Below are 26,612 nucleotides of genomic sequence, written 5' to 3'. Positions count from 1 at the left end.
ATAGTCCAGCTTATTGATGAATCTCCTGTCTTCTCCCTAGCCATCGTGGACGCCCTGTCGGACCCAAAGAAGTTCCTGTCCATAGCAGAGAAGAGAGCGGACCAGATGAGAGCTCTGGGGATTGAAACGGTACTGACACCTGTTTGATCAATCACTATTGATTCTGTTAGCCTCGTACTGTATACCCACTGTAGCCAGCTGTTCCATTCTTGGCTACAGCGCACACAGTACATCGTCACTGTGTGGGATATGTCTTATGTTGGCGTATGTTGAATTGCTTTGGCTACTGGTTTAGTAGCTACCGAGCTCTGTCACTTGTAAGGTCCCTGGATAAGAAAATGTTCTTAGGGGTGAGTTAGGTGAAAAGGTCAAATATCACTCAATCTCGACATCTATATGGAAATGCAAAAATGTGACTTTTTTGCAAAGTGCGTGAGAAAGATTTCCATCCATGGTCCTGAGACGCTCTCTCTGCCCCTCCCTCCCTCTCTCTGCCTCCCTCCCTCCCTCACTCTCTCTCCTCCTCCCCCTCCCTCCCTCCCTCCCTCTCTCTGCCTCCCTCCCTCACTCTCTCTCCTCCTCCCCCTCCCTCTCCTCCTCCCCCTCCCTCTCTCCTCCCCCTCCCCTCTCCTCCTCCCCCCCCCTCCCTCCCTCTCTCTCCCTCCCTCCCTCTCTCTCCTCCTCCCCCTCCCTGTCTCTCCTCCTCCTCCTCCCTCTCTCTCCTCCTTCTCCCTCTCTCTTCCTCCCCCTCCCCCTCTCTCCTCCTCCCCCTCCCTCTCCCCTCCTCCTTCTCCCTCTCTCTCCTCCTCCTCCCTCTCTCTCCTCCTCCCCCTCCCTCTCTCCTCCTCCCCCTCCCTCTCTCCTCCCCCTCCCTCTCTCCTCCTCCTCCTTCCCTCCCTCTCTCTCCTCCCCCGCCCTCTCTCTCCTCCTCCCCCTCCCTCTCTCCTCCTCCCCCTCCCTCTCTCTCCTCCTCCCCCTCCCGCTCTCCAGAGTGACATAGCGGACGTGCCAAACGAGAGTTCGAAGAACGACAAGAAAGGGAAGGTGAACGCCAACGTGAAGACCAACGTCACGCCACAGACCAGCTCGGACCCGGCTCAGTCCTCTAAGTCTGCCCAGAACAACACCACGGAGACCAAGAAGGGTACGACACACATACATACACACACATGCACACACACAATCTGAGACCTAGCATTGTTACAATTGAGACGTTTTCCATTTCTCTCTCTTGTAGATACAAACACCCTCGTGCCGCATGTGAACATTGATGACTTGAAACAGATGAAGGTAAGACTAGCTCACCTCTAATCATAACTGTCACAGTTCCTGTGGTTTCCACCACACCTTTCCCAGTGGTTCTGCGGTTTGTTAGTTTCTCATCAGCTCGTGGTCCTGCAGGAGAAACAGGGGGGGGCGGCAGCACTGTCATTCCTCACACAGTCTGTGTCTTTTAGCCTGCTGTCCTTTTGATTTAGCCAGTTCAGTCTGGCTCCAATAATCAGTTTTTCCTCTCCTCAGACGTACCTTAAACTGACTAAGAAGCAGCAGAAAGATCTGAACTCTTTAAAGAAGAAGCACGCCAAGGTGGGTTGATGTTTTAGGAAGCTCTTCTGTTGACAGATCCCGGAGCGAAGACCAGGACAGATCGTTCATTCTGAGGTCCACACATTGATGGAGAGAGAGAGGTCCTTTCTTTTCATCATTCACTGTTGCCTGACCCCTGCCCCCACAAACACACACACATTCATACACGTACACACGCACACACACAGCATCATGTAGCCTAAGATGGACAGTGTTTATCTTTGGTCTCACCAGAGACTTGCTAAGATGACTCCCCCCCTCACACACACACACACACACACACACACACTAGCTAGACTTCAATCACTAATACCTCTGTCCTTGTGAAATCCTGTCTCATGCAACAGCCTGTGTGTTTAAAAAATATATATTTTGGTTCGTACACAAAAGAGATGAACTCTTGTAGTGCTTACCATAGCAACCAGTCTGCCGTCTTTGCCTGTTCTGTTGCATAACAGTTATGACACTGACTGATGTTTTACAACACATGTACCCAGTAGTTTAATATGCTGTACTGATGTTGTGTTAGTCCTCAGCTATATGGTCTGGCTGACTGCAATGCTAAATGACTTGATTAAGAAAGGCTGGGCCAAGCTATCTCAGTTCTGATATCGTCATTAATATGTGGCGTTTCGTCTCAGGACTGCACCATCATGCAGAAGTCCCACTGCACCCAGGTGGACAAGATGATCGCTCTGCACGACAAGGAGAAGCAGACACAGGAGAAGCTGCTGGAGAAGGCCATCAAGAAACGAGGGTAAATATCAGGACCTGAAAGACGAGTCAATCAGTCAGTCAGTCAACCAATCAATGATAATGAAAGGCTGAAAGAGACATTGAAGTTAAACATTCGTTCTAGGATATCTAGCACCAGCACAACGCCATTAGGCGTGAATTATTCGCTCGTGGACAGACTATGTAAATTGTGAGGTTTTTTTGTTCTGGGTTCAACCGAGATCAGTTGTGAATATGTTCTACCATGTCTCACCTAGCTAACAAGTATCTTTCTGTCGTCCCTACAGAGAAAACAACTGTCTGGAGTTGAAGAAGGAGACTGAGAGTAAAGTGGAGAACCTGACCACAGACCACAAGGCCAAGGTAACCGTGCAATGTCCGTCGTACAAACATCTCGGAGAGCAGTGAAAGAAAGTGATTCAGTTTCACTCTAGTTCTCATCTCATTGGAATGTATATGATTGTACTGCTGGGTTTATGTTGTTGGACATCACAGTGTAGCGCACCAAAGGAGTGTTTAGTGTGTAGTGTTTAAGTAACGTGTTTATTACAGGAGAAGGACATTACAGCCTAGCACACTAAGGAGCGGTCAGAGGTGATATAATGTATACGTGTTTAGGGTGTAAGTGTGTATCCTGTGGCCTACAGGTGAAGGACATCACAGCCCAACACACTAAGGAGTGGTCAGAGATGATCAACTCCCACAGCAGTATTGAGCAGGATATGAAGGACATCCACGTGGTCCAGCAGTGTGAAAACCTCAAGAAACTACTGAGTGGAGTCCAGGAACAACAGACTCTCTCGCTCAAACTGATCCACGAACGGTGAGAGAGAGAGAGAGAGAGAGAGAGACGCGCACACGCATGTGCAAGGCGCACAAAGTAAACACTGAATCTCAAACTGGTCCACGAACTGTAGCACACAGCCAGAACAACTGACCCTACTGCTCAAACCGGGAAATTCTGAGATTTGGCTTGGGACACCACGCATGCATTATTTTATAGGCGTGATGTCCCTGAATGTCCTTGAGTGTCTTAATTATCTGACATGTGAACCCATCTTGGGCACTTTGAGCTGTGAGTTTGCCCTGTCAGGTGTACTTGATGAGTTGTTTGTTTGTTGTCTCATTCCCTCTCAGGCAGAGCAAGGAGATGCGGGCCAACCAGGCCAAGACGTCCATGGAGAACAGCAAGGCCATCAGCCAGGACAAGACCATCAAGAACAAGGCCGAGAGGGAGAGGTGGGTCACGCTGCCGCGCCAACTAATCACTCACTGACTTATACTGCATGGAGAATATACAGGGAACTGCCAAAATAAAGGAAACGCCGACATAAAGTGTCTGAACCTTTTCACGCGTTCCAACAAACGGGGGGTGATCATTCTACAGTGGTCCCTGGCGCGTCGGATTAGAACGCTTATTTAGAAGGTCCAGTTTCGATTGACGCAGCAGTCAGCGTTTGAGCTAGCCACACTGTTTGCGCAAACACCAGTCTCAACGACAACAGTGAAGAGGCGGCTCCGGGATGCTGGCCTTCTAGGCCGAGTTCATCTGTCCTGTGTCTTTTTATGTCCAGTGTGTCTTTTTATTAGCCATTCTGAGATATGGCTTTTTCTTTGCAACTCTGCCTAAAAGGCCAGCATCACGGATTCGCCTCTTCACTGTTGACGTTGAGACTGGTGTTTTGCGGGTACTATTTAATGAAGCTGCCAGTTGAGGACTTGCGAGGCGTCTGTGTGTGTGGGGGGGGGGTTTATTTCACCTGACTTATTTCCTTATAAGAACTGTAACTCAGTAAAAATATTTGACATTGTTGCATGTTGCGTTTATATTTTTGTTCATTGTACTTTGTATCCCTCGTTTACTCAAGCGTTTCCATTATTTTGGGCAAATACCTGTAGGTTATGTCAGGATGAATATATACTATGTAGGTCTTACGCATCCCCCATGAACACCCCTTAAAGATGGAGTCCTTAACGGTGAACCTGCCACGTCCTGTTGTGATATTACAACAACAAAGAAGTTACAGCAAACAACCAACACAGTTTTTTTCTTCTCCCTCGGACATCATTGCACACGCGATACAACAGCAGCATATGTACTGCAGTCTTCTTCTTCTTCTTTTTTGTTGCCCAACGCTCCTCCAGTGCTCCCCACCTCTGCTTTGTCAACAAAACAAGAACAACTGCCGTGGGGCGGACAGTGGCGATGTTTCCCCCTACTGTTTCCCCCTAATGGTTATGGGCTTAAAAAAAGAAGACACATGTACCACGTCAGATATAGAGTTGAAATGTATTCAATTATGAGTTGGCATTCCAATATTACACTTTATATACATCACAGAAGACTGAGATCTAACAAAAGCGTTTTCTGCGTTTAAAAAAGTATGTTTATTAATTATGAAATTATAAAATGTGTTAATAATATTCCACCCATGAGGCCACTAGAGGGCGATGTGGTCATTTGACTGCAGGAAAGGGCCTACACTGTATCTGTACTTCTTGATGAATTATTATAATCTTATAATCTCACTCTCGTTCTCTTCACAGGAGAGTTAGAGAGTTGAACAGCAGCAACACCAAAAAGTTCCTTGAGGAGAGGAAAAGGGTTGGTGTTCTATCTTCTACTAATTCTAATGCTGTGACACTGTCGAGGTGAATCAACTAAGGCCTTAGCCTTGTAATTGTTTGCGTAGCCGATACATGTTGATGTAAATTTATCTTAGTCCTCTCTCTATCTTTCTCCTCTCTCCATCTCTTGCTCCACAAGCTTCCAACATACCTAAATTCCTTCTTGAAAAAAAAAAAAGGAGATACCAAAACCGTTTGCAGGGTTGGTTAACTCTTGAGGTCCCGCTTGTCTCCACAAAGTTTGGTAAATCTGCCTTTAGTTTTATTTTTTTATATTTAATTTTAGGCGATTTTACCCCCTTTTTCTCCTCAATTTCAATCTTGTCTCATCGCTGCAACTCCCCAACGGGCTCGGGAGGCGAAGGTCGAGTCAAGCGTCCCCCGAAACATGACCGGCCAAACCGCGCAACTTAACACCCGCCTTCTTAACCCGGAAGCCAGCCGCACCAAAGTGTCGGAGGAAACACTGTTCAACTGATGACCGCCGTCAGCCTGCAGGCGTCCGGCCCGCCACAAGGAGTCGCTAGAGCGCGATGAGCCAAGTAAAGCCCCCCCTCCCCTGCCAAACCCTCCCCTAATCATGGCGACGCTGGGCCAATTGTGTGCCGCCCTATGGGACTCCCGATCAAGGCCTTTAGTTTTAATGCACCACGGTTGTGGAACACCTTACAAAACAAATTACACCTGGATTCCCTGGCAGTTTAGAACCCTATTGTTAAATGAGTTCACTGAAGTGTGTTATTGTTTCAATTGACTATTATTACTTGTAATAACCTGATGTAATGTATTTATAGCTGTCTTGTAGTTTTTTATATTTCTGCTGTTGCTGTATTGATGTAATTTGTGTCCTCGGGGCACCGTTGTAAATGAGACACTGGTCTCAATTCGGTTCCCCTGAATAAATAAAAGTCAGTAAAATAATAAATCAAATCTTTCTCCTCCCTCCATATTTGTCCTGCCTCCCTCCCTCCCTCCCTCCCTCCATCTCTAGTTGGCTATGAAGCATCAGAAGGAGATGGAGACACTGGAGAAGTCTCAGAAAGAACAGCTAGAGGAACTGGACAAGTTCAATGAGCAGGTAACTCACCGCTGATTTAGGATCAGATTAGCACACAAATAAATCATAGTTGCATTGTTTGTCGTCATTTCGTCATGGCCTGTACATGTATGTTACATGTATGTTCTCTCTCTCTCATCCCTTTTATAATATGATTTGCTTGTTTTTTGCACAGCTTTTGAAATCACATCATGCCAATAAACAGTGTCAAGGTAGGCGCTTCCATCCGTCCCATCTTCCTAACCTCTGACCCCTCTTTCTCATCTTCTCCTTCCCTCTTTTCATCCACCATCCCTCTCTCAATGTACCCTTCTCCAATCAAGTGGTTCCTCCTCTAAAAGTTGCGTCATACTGCAGAACACCTTGCGGGCTGCTGCAGAATTCTATGGCACGTTATTTAATTGTCAGCCATTTTTAACATTAATGCTAGTTAGTGCTAGTTTGACCACCAGAAGGCATCTTTGAGAAGCATTTGAAAGTCTTCAATATTGGCATTACTATAGAATGTAAAACCTTTTTTGTAAGAACAAAGTATATGGGATTGATTTTAAGAAATTTAGCTGAATTAATTTGATTAATATTAAGGTGTTTCTATTACAGGAAAAACTAAACCATCAGGGTTTCCGTTAGGATGGAACGGAAAATATGGCGCAGTACAACGTGACGGTCGGGAGGAGGCTACAGTACTAAGAGCATAAGAGGATTGGAGGATTCTAAATTAACCTCTGGGATTGTTTGGGATGCTAGCATCCCACCTCGCCAACAGCCTGTGAAATTGCAGGGCGCCAAATTCAAAACAATTACAATTCCTCAACTATACAAGTATTTTACACCATTTTAAAGAAACACTTCTCATTAATCCAACTTTTCGGCGAAAGCAGAACATACCATTATGTTAGGTCAGCAACTAGTTACAGAAAGCATCCAGCCATTTTCCAACCAAAGAGAGGTGTCACAAAAAGCAGAAATATAGATCAAATGAATCACTAACCTTTGACGATCTTCATCAGATGACACTCCCAGGACTCAATGTTACACAATACATGAATGTTTTGTTCGATCGAGTTCATATTTCTATCCAAAAACCTCAGTTTACATTGGCGCCATGTTCAGAAATGCCTCCAAAACATCCAGAGAAATTGTAGAGAGCCACATCATAACAGAAATACTCATAATAAACTTTGATGAAAGATACATGTTTTACATAGAATTAAAGATAAACTTGTTCTTAATGCAACCGCTGTATCAGATTTCAAAAAAGCTTTACGGCAAAAGCACAATATTCAGTCATCTGAGAACCGGTTCAGCCACAAAAGCAAGCCATACAGTTACCCGCCAAGTTGTGGAGTCAACAAAAGTCACAAATAGCATTATAAAGCTTCACTTACCTTTGCTGATCTTCGTCGGAATGCACTCCCAGGACTCCCACTTCCACAAGAAATGTTTGTTTTGTTCGATTACGTCCATATTTATGTCCAAATACATCCGTTTTGTTTGCACGTTTAGTTCACTTTTCCAAAGGCACAATGCGCGAGCGTAAAATCCAGACGAAAAGTCAAGAGTTCCATTACAGTTTGTAGAAACATGTCAAACGGTGTTTACAATCAATCCTTGGGGTCTTTTTATAATAAATATTCAATAATATTCCAACCGGACAATAGCGTATTCATTACAGAGGAAATTACATTACAGAGTAAACAACTGATTGGCCTCAGCCTAGTTCATTTGTTGAAACAGCTCTTATTCGACACCCTTCCACAATAGAAGCCTCAAACAACTTTCTAAAGACTGTTGACATCTGCTCTAAGCCTTGGGAAGTGCAATCTGGCCCCATAGACACAGCATATTGGATAGGAAATCACGTAAATTAAACTACAAACCTCAGATTTCCCACTTCCTGGTTGGATTTTTTTCTCAGGTTTTTGCCTGCCATATGAGTTCTGTTATACTCGGACATCATTCAAACAGTTTTAGAAACTTCAGAGTGTTTTCTATCCAATACTACTACTAATATGCATATATTAGCATCTGGGACAGAGTAGCAGGCAGTTTACTCTGGGCACCTTATTCATCCAAGCTACTCAATACTGTCACCAATAAGTTAATATCTAAGGGGTATTTTTTGTTGTAGCAAATGTGGTCTGTGAGAATATCTAATGGGCTTTAATATAATTGTAAATTAATTAATAGTAATAATAATCGCTTTGGTAAAAATAATATATGTACAGTGCCTTGCGAAAGTATTCGGCCCCCTTGAACTTTGCAACCTTTTGCCACATTTCAGGCTTCAAACATAAAGATATAAAACTGTATTTTTTTGTGAAGAATCAACAACAAGTGGGACACAATCATGAAGTGAAAAGACATTTATTGGATATTTCAAACTTTTTTAACAAATCAAAAACTGAAAAATTGGGCGTGCAAAATTATTCAGCCCCTTTACTTTCAGTGCAGCAAACTCTCTCCAGAAGTTCAGTGAGGATCTCTGAATGAACCAATGTTGACCTAAATGACTAATGATGATAAATACAATCCACCTGTGTGTAATCAATGTAAATGCACCTGCACTGTGATAGTCTCAGAGGTCCGTTAAAAGCGCAGAGAGCATCATGTCAGTCTCTCGATGTGCAAAACTGATAGAGACATACCCCAAGCGACTTACAGCTGTAATCGCAGAAAAAGGTGGCGCTACAAAGTATTAACTTAAGGGGGCTGAATAATTGTTTTAATCTTGATCAATTGCCTTGCACAATGTATCAAACTACAGAGAGGTGTTGGTAAAGGTAGCCCATGATGGGCTATTATAATACTTTATATATTGTCCAGGTCAGGATAACCAAAACATTTCTTTATTAAAGCCTATCAGAAAGAATGTTTGTACTTTTTTATTTTGGTCCAAAGCCATGAATGAGTGAGTCACTCAGCTTTATGTAGGTGCCGGGATATGTGACTGTGCCATCAACTTGATTATATATAATGATATTTTGGAGATGATTTAATATTCATAAAAACGAAAGTGAGCGATTGTAATCTGAATAAAGGGCAAAATAATATTTGTAAAGGCCAAAACATTTATTAATGTTTTTAGAGGGCGAGAAACAATGTGCCAATTGTGCGCCGCCCTATGGGACTCCCAATCACGGTCGGATGTGATACATAATAATAATAATAATTGCCCCCCCTTCCACATGTTAAAGGTTCCAATTGATAAAACATTTTTATCAATTAGGATATTTGAGTTTAACCACAATATTTGTTGTATTATTTGTTACGTCTTTTCTCGTGGATTAAACTGAAATTGCAACCAATCACGGCCGGTTGTGATGCAGCCAACCTAACTAAGAAATGCATTTGAAATTAGAATTCTCCCCCTACCCTCCTTCTAGGCAAGTCTATTGACCTTCGAATAGCCCTGCTAATACAGTGCCTTGCGAAAGTATTCGGCCCCCTTGAACTTTGCGACCTTTTGCCACATTTCAGGCTTCAAACATAAAGATATAAAACTGTATTTTTTTGTGAAGAATCAACAACAAGTGGGACACAATCATGAAGTGGAACGACATTTATTGGATATTTCAAACTTTTTTAACAAATCAAAAACTGAAAAATTGGGCGTGCAAAATTATTCAGCCCCTTTACTTTCAGTGCAGCAAACTCTCTCCAGAAGTTCAGTGAGGATCTCTGAATGATCCAATGTTGACCTAAATGACTAATGATGATAAATACAATCCACCTGTGTGTAATCAAGTCTCCGTATAAATGCACCTGCACTGTGATAGTCTCAGAGGTCCGTTAAAAGCGCAGAGAGCATCATGAAGAACAAGGAACACACCAGGCAGGTCCAAGATACTGTTGTGAAGAAGTTTAAAGCCGGATTTGGATACAAAAAGATTTCCCAAACTTTAAACATCCCAAGGAGCACTGTGCAAGCGATAATATTGAAATGGAAGGAGTATCGGACCACTGCAAATCTACTAAGACCTGGCCGTCCCTCTAAACTTTCAGCTCATACAAGGAGAAGACTGATCAGAGATGCAGCCAAGAGGCCCATGATCACTCTGGATGAACTGCAGAGATCTACAGCTGAGGTGGGAGACTCTGTCCATAGGACAACAATCAGTCGTATATTGCACAAATCTGGCCTTTATGGAAGAGTGGCAAGAAGAAAGCCATTTCTTAAAGATATCCATAAAAAGTGTCGTTTAAAGTTTGCCACAAGCCACCTGGGAGACACACCAAACATGTGGAAGAAGGTGCTCTGGTCAGATGAAACCAAAATTGAAGTTTTTGGCAACAATGCAAAACGTTATGTTTGGCGTAAAAGCAACACAGCTCATCACCCTGAACACACCATGCCCACTGTCAAACATGGTGGTGGCAGCATCATGGTTTGGGCCTGCTTTTCTTCAGCAGGGACAGGGAAGATGGTTAAAATTGATGGGAAGATGGATGGAGCCAAATACAGGAACATTCTGGAAGAAAACCTGATGGAGTCTGCAAAAGACCTGAGACTGGGACGGAGATTTGTCTTCCAACAAGACAATGATCCAAAACATAAAGCAAAATCTACAATGGAATGGTTCAAAAATAAACATATCCAGGTGTTAGAATGGCCAAGTCAAAGTCCAGACCTGAATCCAATCGAGAATCTGTGGAAAGAACTGAAAACTGCTGTTCACAAATGCTCTCCATCCAACCTCACTGAGCTCGAGCTGTTTTGCAAGGAGGAATGGGAAAAAATGTCAGTCTCTCGATGTGCAAAACTGATAGAGACATACCCCAAGCGACTTACAGCTGTAATCGCAGCAAATGGTGGCGCTACAAAGTATTAACTTAAGGGGGCTGAATAATTTTGCACGCCCAATTTTCAGTTTTTGATTTGTTAAAAAAGTTTGAAATATCCAATAAATGTCGTTCCACTTCATGATTGTGTCCCACTTGTTGTTGATTCTTTACAAAAAAATACAGTTTTATATCTTTATGTTTGAAGCCTGAAATGTGGCAAAAGGTCACAAAGTTCAAGGGGGCCGAATACTTTCGCAAGGCACTGTAGCCATAATGGCGCTGTAAAACATGACCGTGTGATTTGAAAGAGTATTTTCCAGTAAGCAACAATTTGTTTACCTTCATTAGCCTACTTTGTTCCAATATTTCTGTCATTCAGTGATATTTATTCCCATAGTAATTCGCTATGGATCCGTAAGGAAATAAACATCTGCATTTTGAAAGAGTATTTTAATCATTATTTTATTAACGAAAGCATAAAGATGCTGATGAAGAAACACTACAGTACATGCAGTATATGCTTCATCTGACATTTTGCGGTTGCATGAGGTCGCCCACACGCATTTTTAAACATTTGGATAATAAAGCATTTAAAGCATTTTGAAGATAGAAGCCACCTGCATTTGTTTATTAGGCATCTCTGCAGTCTGACAATTAATAGTTATATTGTATTAGTTTGAATGTGCAGATAGACCCAAAGAACAGGGAACGTTTCCCTAGTCAGTGCATACAGCTGGAGAACGGCAAGGCAATCCCATTGTGCACCACTTGGGAGCCATGACCAATGTATATTGTCCTACTAGAAATGTTGTTTGCAGAATTTACAGCCTGCTACGCTTGTGAAAAACAGGGTTCATAATAAATCTTTGAGAATATCTAAGGGGCTCTTATATAATTCTAAATTAATTAATAATAATAGCTTAGTAGTAGGCTGCAGTACTACAGTAAGAACAAAATAATCCTAACATTTCCACACCCTAATTGTAGTCTAAGTTTCTCTTAGAATAAAAACCTTAGTGTAACAACAGTTTTAGTAGGAACAAAACAACAAGTGTATTTTTAGAGACACAGTAGCGCCTTGGGACCCAAAAGCATAATCAGTGCTCTAACTCCCCCTTGCGCTGGTCTGGAGCAATGAAGTAGTGACGCAGGGTACCGTACTAAACCACAAATGACCTCTAAGTCCTGCAGAAAAACTTTTAGTTGAGCAACCACTAACACCCTGCTCCAATACTAATGATGCGTCCTTCCTTTCGACCTTTCTTGAAGTGACCACAGATCTAGTGTGTGTCATTGGATATGACACACACAGGATATGACCCCCCCCCCCACTTTGCTTTGATTGGTCAACTTTTTCAACTCCAGTTTCCCTATTTCTGTTGAATCTGATGGTATCTGCTCTGTTTAGTTCAAGTGGATTCGCTGCAGGTCCTTTCTACCTACAGATGATATGTTATTCTATGAGAGAGAGGGAGAAAAAGAGAGAGAGGGGGGAGAAAGAGAGAGAGAGAGAGCTCGTCTTTGTTTTAACATGCAGCACTCAGGGTGTCAGCAGTCAGTCCTGTCTACATGAGTCATTGATCATTATGATGAGTCATGGGAGCATTAAAAAGCACAACGACCCAGGAGACGTTCCATTGCGGCTAATCACTGCGAGTCTTCCTGACACCTGGATATCATGTCACATTATGCTGCAACACTAGGACAGGACAGGAAGTGTTCATTTGGGACCGGACCTAGGTAATGTAGTTGTACTGTTAGTGTAGTCTCCATCAAGAAATGACTGTACTGCTGTAGTACACTGTCGAATCCTGTACCTGCCTTTGGTAGGAGTCTGTGTGTGGATTCTTGCATTGGGAGGTGTGTGTGTAACAGTTTGTGTGTGTAACAGTGTGTGTGTGTTGGTTCCCTCCAGGCCAAGGACATCCAGCAGATGGTGAAGCTGGAGGAGGAGATGGACCGCAGACCAGCCACAGTGGTTTAACCACTGCCACCACCTGAGACACACACAGAAACACACACACACACACTGCCCAGACCAGCCACAGTGGTCTGAACACCCCCACTAGCACCTGAGACACACACACAGACACTGCCCTCTCAAACAACTGACACAGAGACCCAGACACACTCACACACCCCACTACACACACACACACCCTAGATTCCGCCTTTCATCCTCAACTGGCAATATTGTCATAGCTCATAATTCTCTATCCCTGTATTATCTCCCTCTGCAATGAACCACTTCCTACACAGGGTCTGTCCTCCCATCTCTGACCACTCTCGCAGTTACAGAGTTATCCCACGTGCTATTCCCAAACCTTGCCCTCCTTCACTCCAACCACTCCTCCACTGAAAACCCCACTCTGAGACATCCCCAGCTCCCCTGTGCTGCGGAGCCATTGGTGCAGACCAGTGATTGACAGTAAGACGAGCGACTGCTTTTGGAAGGTGGACGGGACATCCGAAACATTGAGAGACACAACCAACCTTCACCTTTCCATTTTTCCACCACTCTACCATTCCCGGATCTGCTTTTTATACACCTCCATCCATCTTTTTTTTATTTTTTATCTGTTTTTAATGGAAGCAATGTTTGCAGATATTATCAATAGTCACTGTACACATACATAACGATACAGACAACACACCTTACACACACGTACTATCACGTCCGCTCTTTCTGTTGTCATGACGGCTCAAACCGAAGTTAACAGATCATGTTTTCTGTTCAAACTCTTTTAAGACTTTTATTTTGTATTTTTAATGGTACCGGGTATCAATAGCAGCACCAGAATATGGGACGGGGAAAATACGTATAAATTAGTTATGAATTTTATGTCAGCACAAAATATGTGAATTATACTGTATGCTACACAAGAGTTGAAGTAATGTCCTGAGCACTTTATATGTGGTAGGCCATCACAACCGAATTGGAAAATGTAGCAGTGCACTAGGTTTCTCTGTGTTTTGATAAGAATGTAAAAAAAACAACAACAACAAAAAAAAAGATGAAGACAAACGTTGGATGAACGGTGTTCGGAGAAAAAAAACCAAACCCAACGTCAGGTAGTCCTTAACACTGCGGCTTGTCCTTCATGCACACTTTTTATTTCATCAGAATGTGTATTATATGATTTCTCCCCCCCCCCCCCCCCCCAACCCCAAGAAACCTAAAGCCCACACCTGAGATTCTCACACCGCCAGAAGTGTATGCAGGGGGTATGACTGTATCGACCAGTGTTCCTTCACTGGCCTCTCTAGCCACTTCAGAAATAACCAGTTAATGTATTGTACTTTTCAATGGCAAACGTAATAAGTCTTCATAAACTCCCAACGTGGACCCATTTTCAACAATCTATACACAACAATGTGTTTTCATAGACCCTTTGACTCCCAATAAGTACAGCAGCCTAATGTAAGTGAAACACCCATCTAGCTCTGCTTATTCCTCAGTAATAAAAACATTGTTTAAAATGGTGTGCGCTCTGAGATGCACTTCTGACTGTACCTCAGCTGCAATATAATCCCTGTACTGTTCTTGCCTGTGCCATAGCCAGGGTGATTAGGTATGGTAATAACAGGCTTATTACACGCTTATTACATGGTTTTTACATGCTTATTAATTCCCTTTACTGGCCTCTGAGCTAGCTGGCGACACATCCCTTAACAGCTCAGAACAGTATGTTGTGCGGGCGTTTCTAGTTGATTTAATTTCAAATCAGATATTCCTGTGCCGTGTTATCGGTGATGAAGCATAGCTGTGTAGAAAAGCACTTCATTGGCTATCGGAGTGAATATCAAAACAGACCATGTCAGGACAGGAAGTACTAGTTTGTTGTTGTTTCTGGTTTTGTAGAGACAGTAAGGATGGACTTAACAGAGGTTCATAGCTCGCTGTGTCTCAGCCATGATGACACAATGGAGTTGGATGAAGTTGCGCCTAACATCTGATCTAGGGTCAGATATAGTTTCATCCCACTTATGGTGAACGTTAGATTTGGGTAAAGGGTAGCCTAACCTCTGGCAGTGACAGTATTGGACAGGCGGCCATTTTAGTGAGAGGTGCATTGTGGGAGCGTTGTTATGAAGTAATCATGGGTACTGTAGTTTGTGTGCATGTACTGTGTACACAGACAGACAAATGTGTGGTCATTACACTCGCAAAGATTGACCAAAACAGATATTACACAAAATACACAATAAGTGACAACAACCCCTACGGATTTTTGTACTTTTAAACGTTCTGCTGTATAATTCTGCTGTAGTTTTACTCAACTGGTGTAGAGAGAGTATTGTATATATGGGAATGTATGTAGTTAATTACTTTTGACCAAAAAGGTGTTCACCGGTGACCCTGTCAATCAAGGGCTGGGGAATAGTGCACTTCTGTTGGTTTCTGGGAAAGACAATTATCAACCCCTGTCCTCTTTCTTTTCCTCTCGTCTTTTCTGTTTCAGTCCATTTCATTATCTCTCGCTCTCTCTCTAGCACCTCACACTACATGGAACGAACCCTCTCGCCACATATCTAGTGCAGAATTACGAGTTTAAAAAAAATGTCAAAGTGCTTTTATATTTTATTCCATTGCTTTCATATGTGCCACTCAATGTCTGCTAGGACGTTTAAATTATTTTACGAATGATAAATGCCAAAATAAGGGGTTATTTATATAAAGGTATATAAATATATATATATTATATATTAAATATAGTGTGTAGTTTAAGACAATATGTTTTTTTGCACTAGTTGAATGTTTCTGTTATGTGTGACCTGTACGACATGTAACCTCTTGCTCTCTAGTTTGTTGAGAAAGCAGATTATTTTCGCTGAACAATGTCGCCTTTTGATTTCCTTTACGATTTGTATATCCTCTTTTTTTTTCTATTTTGACTGTAGCTTTGTCGACATACAGACCATCCTGTGAGTGTTTTTGTATTTATATCGTAGGCCTACTGTCGAACTTATAGCAATGAAAATACTGTTGTTACCCTGTTCCTTTAATACTGTTTTATAGTATGTGTACCAATAAACTATCCAGGTGTAAAATAAAACCTTTCGTCTTGGCTCTTTGTTTATTGGCCTATAGGGATACCTAAAAAGAGCCCACCATTAACATGTTTTTTTAGGAGCTGGAGGAATGGTCTTTTGCTCAAATTCAATGTATTATGTAATTAACTTATATTTTTGGATTTGTTAATTCCACATGGTTACAGGGTTAATTCCACATGGTTTCAGGGTTAATTCCACATGGTTTCAGGGTTAATTCCTCTTGGTTACAGGGTTAATTCCGCCTGGTTACAGGGTTAATTCCACATGGTTACAGGGTTAATTCCACATGGTTACAGGGTTAATTCCTCTTGGTTACAGGGTTAATTCCTCTTGGTTACAGAGTTAATTCTACATGGTTACAGGGTTAATTCCACATGGTTACAGGGTTCATTCCTCTTGGTTACAGGGTTCATTCCTCTTGGCTACAGGGTTAATTCCACATGGTTACAGGGTTCATTCCTCTTGGTAAACAGGGTTAATTCCACATGGTTACAGGGTTAATTCCTATTGTTTACAGGGTTAATTCCTCTTGGTTACAGGGTTAATTCCTCTTGGTTACAGGGTTAATTCCACATGGTTACAGGGTTAATTCCTCTTGGTTACAGGGTTAATTCCGCCTGGTTACAGGGTTAATTCCGCCTGGTTACAGGGTTAATTCCACATGGCTACAGGGTTAATTCCTTTTGGTTACAGGGTTAATTCCACATGGTTACAGGGTTAATTCCTCTTGGTTACAGGGTTAATTCATCATGGTTACAGGGTTAATTCCGCCTGGTTACAGGGTTAAAACAGAAACAACTCAAAAGGGTTTAAGTTTAGGTATTCATTCGGAGTGGTTAAGGTTAGGGTTATGGATTGGGGAATGTTTAAAACAAAACCATTAAAACAGACTTGCTATTACCATCAGGTGTAATCAGCATGCACAGTATTCTTGAGTCTTGCTAGAGCATTGTGAACTGCCATAGCGCAGTGGTCTGAGCAGCATTCTTTGCCTATGAGCATCATCAGTTAGCTCCTAGTGCTGGGAAATATATATTTTTAAATGATTCTCAGGACCTTTTCAAATGTCCAAAATAGGTACAATTGATCAAATGTTTTCCTTATTTTTGTGTGATTTGAGTTAATTGTGTTTGTTGTTCCTCTGGCTGCCACAACTTTTTCGCCACCAAACTCTGTACAGGCCTTGAATTCAGACTGACTTACTATGTTTGGCACAGGTCACTCAATTCCTTAATGATGTACATTTCAGTCAACCGGTGGTTTTGGAGTGTTCAAAAGTGTAAGACCTGTTCCATTTTAACAGTGTGAAACTCTCCCAAGAATATCCCTGTGAATGTAAATGTTATGTAATTGTAAAAAAAACAAAGACATATCTTGGCTCTTGCCTTATGAAAGGATGACAACTGATGATGTACGTGTCATTGAAGGCTGAGAGGGGGGAGGGGGGGGGGACGCCCACACGTCTATCCCTTAACAATGAACCCTGGCAGGAGCTAGCGGTGGAAACTGTTCGCGTTCCACATTCAATAATCAGATTCAACAAGCGCTAAATTCATTTACAGCCCCCCAGACCACTACATACAAACAGGCGGTGCAGCATCTGAAGCGCTTTATTCATAATTCAACTATTAGTGTTACCATTCGAAAACGTGAAAAAGTATGGTAATGATGTTAGCATTGTCCTGGCAACTCCATGGCTTTTCTTCGCTAATAACACCGCTTTGAGGGGCGGTATGTTTTTGTGGTGCGCATCAGGTTAGGAGAGAGAGGTTACACCAAACCTGCTCTTCCTGACAGGGAAGGCCTTTTCTCCAACATATCCCTACATTACAACGTTATTCTATCGGTTTAGTCACCATGTTGAAACTTCCGGAGTAGTTCTCCATAGAGGCGCCAGCGTCAATTGTCAAGACGAGAGTGGCTGCACTGAGCTCAGTTACTTAATGTGAAAAAGGTTGCCTGGAGGCGGTGAAGATTTTGGTGAGTAACAATGCCGATCCGGGGATGGTTGACGCGTGGGGCTTCCGACAGAATAAAGTCGGTAACTCGGCGATGGAGGTGGCAAAGTTTCTCGGCCACACAGACTGTTTTTATGCGCTCACCAGTAACAAGCAAACAAAAAACGAATGAGAACGACGTTGGGGGGTCAGAAAGATAGTCCTTCCCGCGCATGACTTTCAACCTTCGTCTCTCCCGAGCCCGTACGGGAGTTGTAGCGATGAGACAAGATAGTAGCTACTACAACAATTGGATACCACGAAATTGGGGAGAAAAAGGGGTAAAAAAGAAAGAAAGAAAGATTGTCCTTCCCATGTCAGCTCGGATTGTAACGTAAACGAGGAGAAGTTAGTGAGAAAGTTATTGGATCCCATTAAGAGGCTAGACGTTCTTCAGGCGTGTCTCCAAAGCGTGTACGGGACATCACATGGCTCCCGAGGGCTTCGGGTCACAGAGTAAATTATCTGGTCTTAAAGAGTCAATTACTGTCAATGGATTCCATTGAGGAGTTTGAGATAGACTGACAACCCTACATACCCACAGGGGCTGTTTTTTCTCAGTTGTCCTCACCCTCAACCCCCCTCCTCGATCTAACAACCTGGCCTGCCCGAGAAACGTCTGTAAGGTCACCAAACCTGGGGGCAAGTTGACCAGCTCTGACAACAACCTGAAGACCACCAAAAGCTGTGCGTCACTAGCTGCGCCAACTGCCTCTCGTCTTGGTATCCTACTAACTGCCCTCACAGGTAACAAAGGAAAAGAAGAATCGGAGAAGGACAAACTGAAAACAGCACCTGACTTTAATATGAGGCGATTTGAAGATAGCTATTACAGAAAATGTGCAGTTTGCCTACAAGTATCAGTCCTGTGCTACCTGACCGTTCACAACTATGTGGAGAAACGTTTCACCAACTGCCAACACCAACATTGCAGATGTTACACTGCCTGTTGCCAGCTCCTCAACGACTTTAACAGTATTGGGCAACAAACTGTTACGGAAATTTACTTTCCCCGCGTTTAAACAGAGCGGGAAGGAGGCGCAGGAGGTCGCGTGTGGAGGAGATCCCGCCTCAGGTTCACCGCGAGGGATTCCGCGTTCAGAGACGTTTCCGCTGAGTACAAAACACCCTCAGGTGGGGAGCATAGACGGCATAAGCGCCGTGAAGTGCGAGCTTGACTTCAATTTTAAAACGACCCATTCTTATTAAACCGTATGTCTTGTGCGCCATGCGTAATAGCCAAATGTCCCATTGGAGAGCCGAAGTATTTGCAAGCTTTTATTCCCACTGCTTTTATTCCAGAACTAGGCCTACTAAAACACTGGATTAAACTAACCTACTCGTGATTTTAGATTGAGGACTATGAGATAAGTTGAATCAGGTGTGTTAGTACTGTTTTGGACTGGAACAAAAAGCCACACACACTGCCCCCTTGTATAGTGTTGGGAAGGGGGTGGGACAAACGTAAGGCATATCCACGGGGAAGCCTAAAGCACAAAGAGGATTCCTGTGCTACCATAAAGATTATGTACATTTACTATGAATAGCAAACGCCATCCCCTGCATAGCTATTCATAACGGTTGGGAAATATCAATAGACATGACATTTCTTTAAATCGTTTTCATGGGACTGCGTTTCTAATTATATTATAATTATTATATTCTTAAATTGTGAATTATTAAGATGAATGAATAAATATATATTCGTTTGTATTTAAAAATGGCAAGGGTTTGTATTCTCTGGAGGAGAGAGTATGTGTGTGTGTTTCCTCAACGTCAAGCTCCATGGTAAGTTATAAAACGCTCACAAAACCTTGACTTTAGAAAACTGGGTCATTCTGAGTACTGGGTCAAGTATACTGAGAATGCTATCACATTTACAGGGCGTTATAGGAAAAAAAATGTCACTGTATGATGCAGACTTTATTGTTGCCTGTGTTTGTGAAGTGGAAAGGGGGGGGGGGGGGGTGGAGGTGACTTGAGCATAGGAGTGTCAACTGTCACAGCTGAACGGTTGACAGAGTTTTGACTCTGTCAGCTATTCTTTTCTGAGTCAGTAGCATTTACGGACTATGTCCACTATTGCCGGATTACAAGCGATAAAGTCTAACATCATCTGACACATCACACACATACTCATTCGTTTCGACTCATATGTTTAGTGACGTTTACAATTGTTTTAATCATACACACACGCGAAATGAGTCGCTGTATATTATGCTGTATATTATGAACAATGTCTTTGGCAAAGGTGTGAGAGGAGGACACTGCGCGGGTGTCCTCAAGCCTGAGTTCACACACACTGAGCTGTGTGTGAGAGAGAGCGCGTTGCCAGACTGCAATCCACGCATGCACATACACCCCAGCAGCTGCAATCTTGCTCAGAAGCAGAGAGGAGGGGGTAGCAACGATCCCCCTCACACACACACACACACACACACACACACACCTCAGCTGCAATCACAGTGATGGAAACAGAAGCATTGCGGGACTAGCTGCGGTTGCTGCAGCGAAGCTCTTTGGAAGAAACAAACTTCGGGAGAGAAACTGAACTTCTTCCCCCGGTGAATCACGTGAGTCACCCAGAGCGTTGTTACCGGCTCACTGTCTATCTGTTGGTATGTACAGGGGAAACTCTGCATTGCCGCAGGCGACGCTCACCTAAAGCTCTCTCATCGACTGAATTCAGAGCGCGGAGAGAGTCTAGAGCAGTACAAGGTGTTCAGAAAGCGGCAACTGAACAACTGTGGCATTTTAATGCGCAGCAAACCGGATGCTATCTCTCTCACGTCCACCTGGAGATTTGCTGCATTCGCGATGATATGAGCGTGACTACCTGACGCTGAGCAGCGGGATCCCTCATTGCTTTCTTTCTTTCTCTCTCTCGCTCTCTCTCTTTTCTTTCAATCTCTCCCTCTCTCCCTTTCTTTGCGGGTTCACTACACAGGCTACCCCGCCAGTTAGCGGTTTCAGTGCCTGGATCCAGTACAATGGAGCGGCTCAGATTCAGCACCTTGGACAGCGCAGGACTTCTGCTACGTTTGTTCGGTAAGCGACGACTGTGTGTGTGTGTGTGTGTGTGTGTGTGTGTGTGCGTGCGTGCGTGCGTGCGTGCCGCGTGTGTTGCATACGATATTTCGGTCGTGACTGCACAAAGCAGCCTGCGTGTCTGGCTGTCTTTGTGTGTGTGCGCATGTGTGTGTTTGTGTGCGTGTTGGGGTGGGGGAGGGGGGGGGGATACATTCCTGTTCAGTGTGTGCGTAGTAGCACATCCACTACCTGTATTCAACGTCAGTGCAGTGAAAAGCTCATTGTGAGAAGAATACTCAAATGCAAGTCATTATTATAACATGTATTAGACTCACCGGTGTGGACATCTCTATGCCCTGCCCATTTTTCTAGCATAGACATGCGGTGAGATTTAAAATGTATACTACATCCGTGTCATGTAGCTGGGTATTGTTACATCTAAGTGGGCAAATATACTCAAGCGAAGCTATAGGTCCTCATTCATTGCTCCCAACAGTTTTCTTCTGGGAGACAAGAAGCCCCTTTGAGTCTAATCTTTGAGTCTTCGGGCTGCCTGGTTTTGCTGATCATGCATGTTGCATGGCATGCACTCCAGTCTGTAAGAGCATTGACAGTAAAACACATTCCTGTGAACCATCTTTCATTATACTATTGCCTACAGATTCTATTTTATTCTATTCCTTCTGCAGACCTCACATGTTAGGGCATATTCATTGCAATATCGATGACGCAAAAAAAAACAACAACAACATATAAACTGTCATGTATTTGCCACTGTGTTACCCCTGTACTCTACACTGCTGACGTGACCCTTACACAGTACCACCCCGTTTTCAGGGATCCTGGCCCGGTTGACCGTGACGGCTGAGCAAGAGGGAGAGAATCTCTCCGGTCTGTCCACCAACCCAGACAAAGACATCTTCGTGGTCCGGGAGAACGGGACCACCTGCCTCATGGTCGAGTTCGCTGTCCGCTTCACGGTCCCCTTCGACGTCCTCGCGATCAACGGGATAGACGTAAGTAACAACTCCGATATTTCATGGCTCTGTGTTCTTTTTTACTTCGCATGTAAGGTGCCCAAGTCAAGATTTCATATACAACTGCGTAGATAATACAGTTAGTTTAACACTACTTTTCATGGCACTTACCTTTTGGACCGTATCCTCACTATAATAGCCTAGTATAACGCTGGGAATGTGTGGGTGGACACAGCCCGTCAGACTTCGGTTGTCAACTTAGACTGACACTGACACATTTCTGTATGTGAGAATTTACTCTCATTTAGACACACATGGGGCACTCATGCCATGGTATTACGCGCGGTGGGCTGTGCGTAAAATGATGTGCTGATATTTTGGAAACCCGTATTGGTCGACTGTAGCAACTTCGTGCCAGTGTGAAACAAGTCCATATTATCATCAAAGAAGACTAGTCTATTGAGAAACGCATGTGACCATCACAATCAATCACACACGGGTGTTTGTTTCCCTTCTGTTCTCTGCAGCTCATCACGGAGAATGCGTATCTGGCTCTGCCTCGCGGGGCAGACATTGAAGGGAAATGTGGGAGCCAGGACGCCGATATACACATATCGTGGAAGGATAAGGCCTACACACTCCGCATCAACTTCGTCAAGGTTTGTCCCCTACTGTGAAACAGTCAGTAGGCAACCGCGTCTAATTACAATTACCCAACATCATTAAGAGCGTTTATCCCGCGTGGGATTCTTGTAAAAATATGTTTAGATAACAACGCCTACACATAACATCCGTAATGTTCTTTTTCTGCTGGTGATGACTGTGTGTGTGTGTGTGGCAGGAAACCCGTGACAAGGGAAATGAGGTGTGGAAGATTAGCAAATTGCAGTTTGTTTATGACACCTCGGAGAAAACGCATTTCATCAACCCATACAACCGTGAGTAGCATTTATATCCCACTCAGCATTTTCTGTGTATATTTTGCAAAATGGTTTCGTTTAATAATTATTTAATATTTGCACTAAACGTGTGCAATAAAGAAAGGCAATTAACATACTTAGGCCTTATTTCGGAGTTTTTAAAATATATTTTTCTTCTAAAAAACCTTCTTCTTATAATTATTATTATGATGTTCCTGTTTTATAGTTTTTTTTCGTCACTTTTGATTAATTTCAGTAATTTCGATTAGACATATGATGAGCTAATGTTGAAATTCCCGTAGCCTACCCCAACAGCACAGTTTCTGGATTCAGTATTAATTCACATTTTTAAACTCATGACGGGACAGGCAGAAGTTGAACACGGAATTATTGAAAGAAAACGTTGACTTTTTTGCTGGATAAAAAAGCCCGTCTTTTCTGGACACGCTATTGGTGTGCATCTGCCGCAGTGGCCGTTCTACGTGTGTGTAGAAACAAAGTGATTCCTATAGCCCTAATACGTTTTATACTTAGACGTTGTTAAATTTCGATATTTGTTCCAAATTATTTCATAAATATTAATATGAATACTCTATTATTCCAAATGTATTTCAATATTTTGTAGCCTTTATTTGACTTATTTATATACATGTTGCGTTTTTGTGTTTCTCTGTATGAAATGCATGCTTGTGTGTGCATGTGTAGATGTGCGTGTGTGTGCGTTCGGGATTGCCTGTTTGTGTCCGCACGTCTGTCTGTCTGGCTAGCTGTATGTCTCACTTTGTCAGTCTTGTGGGAATTCCTGTGCTCTTCTTTTAGACCAACCTACCCATATAGTATGTTTCCTCACGTACTGCATCCTCCTATCCCATCTCTCCATCTAGCTGGGAAGCACACAGCCAGCTCCCACGGTCTGTCAGCGCTAGTGACCCCTGCTGGCCACTCCTATGTCTGCGAGGCTAAGCAGACACTCACCCTCATCTCCAGTGACCACCAAAAGGGAGTGACTGTCGCCATGAGTGACATTCAGATCCAGCCCTTCGACATCAACTCAGACTTCATGTTTAGTGAAGGTACACGATCTAGCCATGACATCATACCAGCCATGTTCAGTGAAGGTACACGATCTAGCCATGACATCATACCAGCCATGTTCAGTGAAGGTATAGCACAACAACCTACGGTGGTACTCCTCTCATGGCAAATGTTGCAAAATCAGCAAATGTCCCACCCATGTCAAATGTACAGCCCCGTATAATAAAGGTTGTCACCTGGATGAGAGATATGACACTAGTGAGGATGATGATAATGAGAGGTTACCGTGCAGTAGTATTGGAGAACTTATCTCACAACCCCTACAAACTGTGCCCCCCCCCCCCTCAGCCTCCTTCTCTCTCTCTGTGGGGGCTGGTTGCTGCAGTTTGAAGAGCATGGCTGCGGAGGGAGGGAGGGAGGGAGGGAGGGAGGGAGGGAGGGAGGGAGGGAGGGAGGGAGGGAGGGAGGGAGGGAGGGAGGGAGGGAGGGAGGGAGGGAGGGAGGGGAAAAGGAAAAGAGAGAAGAGAGAGATAGATAGAGGGGAACGTGAGAGAGGTCATTAGGACTTTATGGCTGTAGTTATAGCCCTGTCCTCAATGCAGACTTTATGACTGTAGTTAGAAATATACTGTCAGTCACTGTGTCCTCTAAAGGCTATCACTCTTCTCTCTCTGGACTGCAGTAAACTAGACTGCGTTTTGCTACGGTGCCCTTCAACTATAGTGTTTATTAACCCTTGGTGTACAGTGGCCTTTCATCTGCTACATACTGTATTAACTTTTAAAGCTACATTCTCAAAAATCACCAGAGAAGGCCACCATTGAAAACATAAACATAAAATCCATCCCATGATCCAGGACATCAGAAGGCTATAGTACATGTAAACAGTACGACATATCGCTTACCTTATATAAGCTAAACTAGTTTAAGGCCCTGACTGTTGCCCTTAAATATGACACTTTCTAATTTAGAGACCAGTGAGACTGTTTCTGGGACATGTTGACCTCATATTATTATGTGTTGACCTTTGATCTAATACTAATCAGCGAGGTCATGTGAAGGCTCTCTCACATAGAGGAGAATCTTCTCACTGTGGGCATGGGAAAAACTAAAGGGACCTAACTGACCAGTGAACTAATTTTGAATTTCCTTATTGGTTAAAGTTAGGTTAGTGTAACAGTTAGGGTTTAGGTCAGGATTAGGTTTGCAGGCCAATCATGTAGCTTTAGCCGCAAACCCATGTGTAGATAGAACTGTGTGTGTGTGTATGTATGTGTGTGGGTAACACACTCACACATGCACACATGTGGACAGATAGACAGACGCACGCACACGCACACGCACATACACACACACACATACACACACACACACACACACACACACACACACACACACACACACACACACACACACACACACACTAATGTATTCTGTGTGTGTGTTTCACCCTGCAGCCTATAAGTGCATCACGGACCAGCGGGAACAGCTGGAGGAGACTCTTCCTCTGATCCTGGGTTTCATCCTGGGCCTCATCATCGTCATCACGCTGTCCGTCTACCACTTCCACCTCAAACTGACCGCTGTCACCCAGCCACAGCTGCCCCGCGACCGGTCCATGTACAAGAACATGTAAGGAACTGGACATTGAAACAAACACTATATGACAACTCTCCATGGTCAAGGATAGTACAGTAGAACAACATTCCAAGACTCCCCATGTTCAAGAGCATCTAAGGAATCAAACATTAGATCATCATCAACACAATGACTCTCCATGTACAAGGTAATAGGACACTGAAATAAGCACAACATGATGTTCAAGACATGTAAGGAATCAGACACTACAAATCACTACGACTTTCCATGTTCAAGGATATAGGACATTAAAAACAAGACGACATGACTACTCTCCATTCAAGGATATAAAAAAAAATGGTACTAGACTACAATTATAACCACAACGCTCCTGCCTCTCCAAAGTCAAACCAATGTGACTTCCCTTGCTCTGAACTCCCCATATATTGGAGAGTAGGCCATAACTTTATGGTGGCCTAACTTGCGATATGGCTAACTTGAGATACGTGTGTGTAATTTGGAGCGTTCTCGTAAAATCCTGCATTGAAGTCCTTTGGAGACTTGCGCAACATTCGATTTACGCACGCGTTTTTTTTCTTCTTCAGTTTAGCGTTCCACCCCAGTGTGTTCTGCTGTCCAGAAATCGCTGTTTTTTTTTTTGTCGAGAGGCCTGCGCTTTTGTCATCATCCCCCCCCCCCCCCCCCCCCCCCCCCCCATCACGTGTCTCTGTCTTTTCTGTCAACGAGCTACAAAAGAAACCTGGCAGGTTAGCAGGTCCAGAGTTGATGTTCAGCTGAAGTTTTTACTTTCCGGACTCCGGTTTTTACTTTTTGTTTTAGAATGCAACCATCGTGGTGAAAGTGGACGGTGTTGTGGTGTGTATGTACACTGTGCAGGTGTTTCAATGAACTTCAGAAATCATGCAAAATAAATCATTGCAGTAAACGCTTTACTTTGGTATGAACGGATCATTTTCCAGATCTGACTCGATGGAAATATGTCAAGAAAAAAATATGAAACGTAAATTGAAAAAAAAAGAAGGAAAACATGGTCTGTAAAAACGTGCCCCCCCCCAAAAAAAATATTAAATACATTTCTCATATCAGAATGTCAGAAGAAGTTTATCATTGTGTTTATCATTGTGAAAGAAATGTGCAAAGATATTTAAGATTTAAAAATAATAAATGTACACTATTTTCAGAAAGACTATGCATAGAAAACTATGCT

General features: G+C 43.3%; 2 protein-coding genes and 1 pseudogene across 6 annotated transcripts in view; all 3 read left to right on the top strand.

The window, feature by feature from the left end:
• The window catches only part of LOC139415358 (1-phosphatidylinositol 4,5-bisphosphate phosphodiesterase beta-4-like), a 136,124-nt gene extending 122,319 nt beyond the window's left edge, over window positions 1-13,805 (top strand). For 4 of the 5 annotated variants that reach the window (XM_071163444.1, XM_071163441.1, XM_071163440.1 and 1 more), the window contains 12 exons: window positions 41-129; window positions 991-1,144; window positions 1,238-1,290; window positions 1,522-1,587; window positions 2,229-2,344; window positions 2,610-2,685; window positions 2,970-3,145; window positions 3,460-3,561; window positions 4,870-4,927; window positions 5,942-6,028; window positions 6,183-6,219; window positions 12,708-13,805. In XM_071163444.1, the coding sequence (XP_071019545.1) occupies window positions 41-129; window positions 991-1,144; window positions 1,238-1,290; window positions 1,522-1,587; window positions 2,229-2,344; window positions 2,610-2,685; window positions 2,970-3,145; window positions 3,460-3,561; window positions 4,870-4,927; window positions 5,942-6,028; window positions 6,183-6,219; window positions 12,708-12,793 (1,100 nt within the window). In that variant the 3' untranslated portion in view covers window positions 12,794-13,805. The remainder of the gene's footprint in view (window positions 1-40; window positions 130-990; window positions 1,145-1,237; window positions 1,291-1,521; window positions 1,588-2,228; window positions 2,345-2,609; window positions 2,686-2,969; window positions 3,146-3,459; window positions 3,562-4,869; window positions 4,928-5,941; window positions 6,029-6,182; window positions 6,220-12,707) is intronic. The other variant, XM_071163443.1, reaches the window with a different exon arrangement.
• A 1,087-nt stretch (window positions 13,806-14,892) lies between these two features.
• LOC139415441 (uncharacterized) lies at window positions 14,893-19,053 on the top strand (annotated as a pseudogene).
• Window positions 19,054-20,301: 1,248 nt separating this feature from the next.
• On the top strand, window positions 20,302-26,065 carry LOC139415661 (lysosome-associated membrane glycoprotein 5-like). The gene is made up of 7 exons (XM_071163781.1): window positions 20,302-20,417; window positions 20,792-20,892; window positions 21,712-21,890; window positions 22,379-22,510; window positions 22,693-22,789; window positions 23,656-23,844; window positions 25,264-26,065. The coding sequence occupies exons 2-7, from the start codon at window positions 20,835-20,837 to the stop codon at window positions 25,440-25,442; spliced, it is 834 nt and encodes a 277-aa protein (XP_071019882.1). The 5' UTR covers window positions 20,302-20,417; window positions 20,792-20,834; the 3' UTR covers window positions 25,443-26,065.
• The last annotated feature ends 547 nt before the right edge of the window (window positions 26,066-26,612 follow it).

The sequence above is a fragment of the Oncorhynchus clarkii genome, chromosome 8 (genome assembly GCF_045791955.1).
Source record: "Oncorhynchus clarkii lewisi isolate Uvic-CL-2024 chromosome 8, UVic_Ocla_1.0, whole genome shotgun sequence".
In the NCBI taxonomy this organism is placed as follows: domain Eukaryota; kingdom Metazoa; phylum Chordata; class Actinopteri; order Salmoniformes; family Salmonidae; genus Oncorhynchus; species Oncorhynchus clarkii.
This window is presented reverse-complemented; position numbering and strand designations above follow the sequence as displayed.

What these genes read in the sequence shown, in the direction of transcription:
- LOC139415661 (XM_071163781.1), top strand. Translation starts at nt 20,835, where the DNA reads ATGGAGCGGCTCAGATTCAGCACCTTGGACAGCGCAGGACTTCTGCTA. An exon ending in TTTCATCAACCCATACAACC is followed by an intron (nt 22,790 to 23,655) that starts GTGAGTAGCATT and finishes CTCTCCATCTAG; the next exon opens with CTGGGAAGCACACAGCCAGC. An exon ending in AGACTTCATGTTTAGTGAAG is followed by an intron (nt 23,845 to 25,263) that starts GTACACGATCTA and finishes TTCACCCTGCAG; the next exon opens with CCTATAAGTGCATCACGGAC.